The sequence below is a fragment of the Crocuta crocuta genome, unplaced genomic scaffold (assembly GCF_008692635.1).
Source record: "Crocuta crocuta isolate KB4526 unplaced genomic scaffold, BGI_CrCroc_1.0 scaffold50, whole genome shotgun sequence".
Taxonomy (NCBI): domain Eukaryota; kingdom Metazoa; phylum Chordata; class Mammalia; order Carnivora; family Hyaenidae; genus Crocuta; species Crocuta crocuta.
In genome coordinates, this window is record NW_027527428.1 from 2,874,384 (window position 1) to 2,880,651 (window position 6,268).

The following is a 6,268-nucleotide window of genomic DNA, read 5'->3' on the forward strand; positions in this document are numbered from 1 at the left end:
ATGTCTTTTCTCAGGTGCCACCTTGTGGTAGCTGATGGGTCTGTTGCAGCTCAGGTGCGGGGGTGGGTGGGGAGTGTAGGAAGCAGCCCAGCAGTTACCAGGATAAGTCTTCAGCCTTCTAGGGTGTCACCCCCACCTGCCTGGCTGAAAAAGCTCTCCCTGGTTGGAGCTGGCTCCACCTCGGGCCACGTCACCACTGGCCAAGGGCCCGCAGGCCAGGGCCGCTGCCGTCTTCTCCCAACCCAAGGTCCTGGTCAGTGCCGTTTGGGAGGAGGGCGAGCCCTTCTGTGCTGCTGAGGCATTTATACTCCTTGCCTCATGGGCCCAGAGGTCCTAGCTCTTGGGTGGGAGAGGGTGGTGTCCTGCCTTCTAGAGCTTTTCCTGAGCCTGCTACTCATAGCTACGGTGCCCCAGGGGTGGAGTTCATGGGTTTGCACCGGGAGAACAACGCTGTGGTGCAGATCCACTTCCTACCTGGCCAGGTGAGGGGCCCTCCTCACCCTCTGACTCTCACATCAGCCGGAAGGGGTGGGGAGAGGCAGGCATTTGCTAGCCCTGGGTCTGGTTCCGATGGGAGGGCCTGGGACCACCCCCCTTTCCCCCAGCTGCCGTTCACAGACCACCCTAAGAGGAGCCAAGGGTCTTTTGGTTCCGGGGCTCTCTGAATCAGCCGGCACGGGGCGGGCCACCCTAGTGTGAAAGGCCCCGGTGCATGCCAGCCCACACACTCCTGGTTCCTGTCCCCTCCCTCCCTAGTGCCAGCTGGTCACCCTGCTGGATGACAACAGCCTGCATCTGTGGAGCCTGAAGGTCAGAGGCGGGGTGTCAGAGCTCCAGGAAGATGAGAGCTTCACGCTGCGTGGCCCCCCGGGGTAAGGACCTGGTGCCCATCCTCTCCCTGCACACCCAGCTCCAGAGTGGAATCACCGTTCGGAGGTCCCCTGGAGCCCTTGGTGGTCCTGGCAGGTGTTCGAGCCGCCGCATGAACAGCTGCAGGTGTTCTGGGAGAGCAGGGCCCTCCGGCCCCACGGTCTACACAGGAGGCTCTGGGGAGTTTTGTGTGCTCCTAGCCCAAGCTCCCTACTGTCTGTCTCCTGTCTCAGCGGAAGATCCTCAAAATGTTTGTCCTGGCCCAAGACACATTGGACCCCATTAAAGGACCTCACAGGCCTGCTTTCCCTGGCCACGGCCTTTCCCGGGACTGCTGAGGGCAGCGCGAGTCGGGGGTCCTAACCCCGGGGTCTCCCCTGCCTGAGTAGCAGTCAGCTGACAGGCGGCCGTTCTCATCCTCAGGGCCGCCCCCAGCGCCACACAGATCACGGTGGTCCTGCCTCACTCCTCCCGCGAGCTCCTCTACCTGGGCACCGAGAGTGGCACCGTGTTCGCGGTGCAGCTGCCGGCCTTCCGCACCCTGGAGGACCGGACCGTCAGCGCGGACGCCGTGCTGCAGGGGTGAGCCTGGAGACCCCGCTGCCCTCGGGAAGCTGGTCCCCCCAGAGGGGCATGGCCTTCTCTCGAGTCCCAGCAGTATCTCAGGAGCTCATCATTTCTCTCCTGGGAAGTCTGTAGGGACGGGAGAAGAGACTGTCAGCCCCCCACCCCCGACCTGTCCCCTAAATTGAGAGACTCTCACCCCATGTGTTAGCACCATACACTCTGAGGGCTCTTGGGGATAACATGTCATTTCATGTAAAGGTGAGGAAAATGATGCTCAAAATGAGTTTGTAATGTCACCAATTCTCAGTCCAGCGATCTTCGCACTGATAACCGCGAATTTCAAAAACCCCAGGGGCTCCGCAGAGGGGCAGGTGGGGGTGCCCAAACCTCACGTTGCCGCCTCAGGTGGGGGAACTCCTGGTGAGGTGTATGCTTTGGAGTCCGTGCTGAGTTTTTGTTTGCATGCAGGCCCCATGGCCAAAAATCCCGGACGGCCACAAGCCCCTAAGTTTCTTCAGATCATTCTGGAGGCTTTGCTCCATGATGGTGGTGTCGGCAACAGAGTGGGGGTCAGATGAGGTCCGGGTGTGGAGAGAGGGTGTCAGGGTCCGGGGGAGGAGAAGAAGGACTGGCAGGGGCGGAATGTTTTGCGGTTTCACGGGACAGAGAGGAGACCAGGGTCCTCGGACAGGGAGCTGCTTCTGGCTCGAGCGGACGGGACCCTGTTCCTGAAAGGACTGGCTTTCCAAGCGCTCACGTCCTTCGGGGCCCACTGTCCAGGGCAGGGCTTGGGAGGATTCCCACTTGGGGCTGCGTCCACCTAGGCCCAAATGTCTGTCTTTGCCACTCGGCAGGGCAGAGTCAGGTCAGCGCGACCACGGTCAGAGCAGGACTGTTTGCGGGTCAGCAGGCATGGTGGCTTCTCAGCCTGGGTGCCCCATCTGTGGCCAGGACAGCAGAAGGACCTGTTTCTCACGTGTGGCTGTGCGGGTGCCCACCTGACTCCGTGCTGGTGGGAGTCTAGGGGAGGGGGGGCCTCCCCCAGCCCAAGTGCCCTGGGAAGCCCCCTCCCACCAGTGTAAGTCCTGATCTAAAAGGAGAGGTTGGCTTGGTTTCAGCGCACAAAATGCCCTCGGGGTCCAGGCTCTTTGCATTTCCTACTCTCCCTCCTCGGTGTGGGTTCTTGGTCCTGTGCCTGCCACCTCGTGGTCTTCTGTTGGCTGCAGCGCCTCCAGACTTTACATCAGCATTCCGGGCGCTGAGAAGGAGGAGGGGGACAAAGCTCAAGGTCAGGCCAACTAATATAGAGAGTTTTATTTTGTGGGTTTTAAAAACTGTTTTATTATGAAATACCGCCTCTGTACAGAAATGCGCTAAATATGAATGTGCGGTTTCATGGATTCTTGTAAAGTGATCAGCCCTGCGGCCACCCCCTGGGCAAAGAAATAGAACTTTGCCAGCCTCCCAGGCGCCCCCGCTGCCCTTCCCAGTCACGACTCCCTCCTTCCCCCAAGGCAACGATCGCATCAACTCTTCTGGAAGCCACTTCTTGCCTTTCCTCATAGCAGTGCCCCATGTGTTTGCAGGTGGATATACGGGGTATATAGGTTTCTGTATCTCACCGTCCTGCTGCGCACGTGGCTTCTCTGTCCCTGCGATCGTCCCACGCTGGCACACGCACACCACGTGCAACCGGGCCACGGGCGCCGTCCTGCCCTGCGGATGGCGGCAGTGGGGGCTCACAGTGCTTCCCCCCGACCCCCCGCCAGGTTGCCCGAGGACGCCCGCCACCGGCGGGTGTTTGAGATGGTGGAAGCTTTGCAGGAGCACCCGCGAGACCCCAACCAGGTCCTCATCGGCTACAGCCGCGGCCTCATCGTTGTCTGGGACCTGCGGGGCAGCTGCGTGCTTTGCCATTTCCTCAGCAACCAGGTAGGTGGCACCAGGTAGGTGGCGCCCAGCACGGTGGCGGTGCCGCGCCCTGAGGTGCCCCGAATGCCCTGAGGCCCTTGTGCTGAGACCTGCGGGACCAGCACCACCACCCTGACCCCGGCCTGCGCGCTCTCCCTCTCTTCCTCCGAAGCAACTGGAGAACGTCTGCTGGCAGCGGGACGGCCGCCTGATGGTCAGCTGCCATTCCGACGGCAGCTACTGCCAGTGGCCCGTGTCCAGTGACGCCCGGCCCCCGGAGCCCCTGCGCAGCTGTGTGCCTTACGGTCAGTGCTGCATCCACCCAACGGGGGCCTGGCCCCGCCCCGTCGCTTGCAAAGCCACGTCCTCTGTTCCCAGGCTGTCTCCCCCACATTGGGGTGTGGGTCCCCAACTCCTAGAAGCAAAACCGGGGCCCAGAGAAGCGAAGGCTTTGTCCAGAATTGTGCAGCAGCTTTCCCAGTGCCCGTCGTGGCTTTCTCGAGGGACGTCAGAGCGAGGCTCCTCTGCGATCTGCTGCACGGCTGTGGGCTTGACGGGTCTGGGCCCGTGGACACGGGGGTGGAGGGTCCGTTCAAGCCAGTTCCTTTTCTTGTAGGTCCTTTTCCTTGCAAAGCTATTACCAAGATCTTCTGGCTGATCACCAAGCAAGGGTAGGTATCGGTGCTCCGTCTCCCTTTCCGCAGCCTTCCTGGGGGCTGCTCTGGCCTCTGCTTGTGGGAGGCAGGGTCCAGGGAGTGCCTTGGGGTCCCACATCGGCGTCTCAGATGCCAGCACAGGGCGAGAGGGCTAATCATTCATACCTCTCATGGCTAATTCCTGAGCGAACATTTCTGACCTTGCCCCCCTCCGCCCTCCTGGAGAGATGATTCAGATCGGCTGTTTTCAGACTTTCAGCAGGAGACCTGTTTCTTCAAACAGAGACAATACAGGGAAACCCGACCCATAAGCAAGAGTGGGGGAGGGGGGGGGGGNGTAGAGACTCAGGAACCACAGCCTGGGTGTCCCCACCTCACTCCCAAGTTCTCCTGGGTTACTGCAGCCAGGAAGAGAGAGGGGCCCCCCCACCCCTCCTGGGGACCTTGAGTGAGCACCCACCTTGAGACAGGGCTCCCTCCCAGGTCTGCCACTCTGGTCACTGCGAAGTCTAAGCTGCCACCTCAGCCTGTGGCTGTTGCAGGGGCTGTTGGGAGCCCCAGCCCACCCCACGGCTCTTCTGTGCCCCCCAGGTTGCCTTTCACCATCTTCCAGGGGGGCATGCCGCGGGCCAGCTACGGGGACCGCCACTGCATCTCGGTGGTCCACAACGGCCAGCAGACCGCCTTCGACTTCACCTCCCGTGTCATCGACTTTACCGTCCTTGCCGAGGCGGACCCTGCGGCAGGTAGGTGGGCTTGGGGCGTGGGTGAGGGGAGGCGGCCTGTCCGTTCCCAAACCCCCCAGCACCTGAGCCCCTGAGCCCCACAGCACCCCTCTCAGGGCCTTCCCCTTCCCCTGCCGGCCTGTGGCTTTGTCCTGGCGGGCCACACCTCCCACCCGCCCTGAACTCTCTTCGCCCTCGCTCGGCTCTGATGGGACTGAGCCCGAGACAGGCAGATCTAGGCTGTGGGGCTTAACAGCTCCGTAGCTGAGGCAAAGACGTCCTGGCTTAGACACGCGAAGCCCTCCCATCGTGGGGTGGGGCAGGGGCTGCCGTGTGGGGCCAGCTCTGAGCCGGCCTCCTGGAGCCGGGCCAAGACGGCAAAGCCCTGAGTCAGCCTCATAAATCGGTGACAGGCGAGACCAGAAAGGGTGATGTCGAAACCTGGAGAAGAGGCCTGGCGGGAGATTCCCAGGAGGGCGGGCCTCTCCCCCAGGTGAGTCTGGCCTCACAAGGCCAAGGCCTCCAGGTGAGGGGCTCCCGCCTGCTCCGGACACCCTGGGCTGTCTTCCCCATGGCCCCAGCCTCCCCACTGCAAGGCCGCTTGGAGGGAGACTCCAAACCTGCTTTCCCTCCTTTCTCTGCCTCTTCCCTCCTCACACCCGATTCAGGATGCCGGGACTGGGGCTGATTCTTTCGGATTTTCTACAGAGATGATCACGTCCTCTGTGAACAAAGACTGTTATTTCTTCCTCTCTGACCTAAGTGCCTTTTATTTCCTCCTCTCATCTCCCTGCAGCAACCAGGACTCATAACGCGGCAGAGAGAGGGGGCGTCCGCCGTGGTCCTGATCTTAGCGGGGAAGCTTTGTGTTTCACACTCGTTTGAGTTACATGAGCTGTAGCTTTTTCTTGTAGACGGTCTTTACCAAGTTGAGGAAGTTCCCCTCTCTTCCTATTTTACTGAGGGTTTTTATCATAAATAGGTGTTAGGTTTTTGTCAGATACGTTTCCTGCGTGGAGCAATACAATCCTGCATTTCACTTTAGCCTATTGATGTGATGGGTTCCGTTAGCTCACTTTCACATGTTGGCACAGTCTTGCAGACCGATAAATCCCACTTGGTCATGGCGTGTCATTTTCTCTACATGTTTCTGGACTTGGAGCTTGTTCTTATTTGTTTATTTTTGGGAGAGTGTGAGTGGGGAAGTGGGGGGTGGGGGTGGGGTTAGAGGATCCAAAGCGAGCTCCATGCTGACAGCAGAGGAACTGTGAGATCACAACCTGAGCCGAAGTTGGACACTCAACTGACTGAGCCACCCAGGTGCCACTGGAGCTGCTTTCTTATTTATCTGTCTATCTGTCTATCTGTCTATCTATTTAAAATTTTTTTTGAGGGGCGCCTGGGTGGCTCAGTCGGTTAAGCGTCTGACTTCGGCTCAGGGCATGGTCTCATGGTTCGTGGGTTCGAGCCCCGCATCGGGCTCTGTGCTGACAGCTCAGAGCCTGTAGCCTGATTCAGATTCTGTGGCTCCCTCTCTCT

The 6,268-nt window shown here is 60.2% G+C and overlaps 1 protein-coding gene across 2 annotated transcripts in view; it reads left to right on the forward strand.

The window, feature by feature from the left end:
- Nucleotides 1–6,268, forward strand: part of LLGL2 (LLGL scribble cell polarity complex component 2) — a 22,041-nt gene that overhangs the window by 9,376 nt on the left and 6,397 nt on the right. For both annotated transcript variants that reach the window (XM_077754533.1, XM_077754523.1), the window contains exons 3-9: nucleotides 401–482; nucleotides 757–872; nucleotides 1,294–1,452; nucleotides 3,207–3,369; nucleotides 3,521–3,653; nucleotides 3,965–4,019; nucleotides 4,596–4,750. In XM_077754533.1, coding sequence (XP_077610659.1) covers nucleotides 401–482; nucleotides 757–872; nucleotides 1,294–1,452; nucleotides 3,207–3,369; nucleotides 3,521–3,653; nucleotides 3,965–4,019; nucleotides 4,596–4,750 — 863 coding nt within the window. The remainder of the gene's footprint in view (nucleotides 1–400; nucleotides 483–756; nucleotides 873–1,293; nucleotides 1,453–3,206; nucleotides 3,370–3,520; nucleotides 3,654–3,964; nucleotides 4,020–4,595; nucleotides 4,751–6,268) is intronic.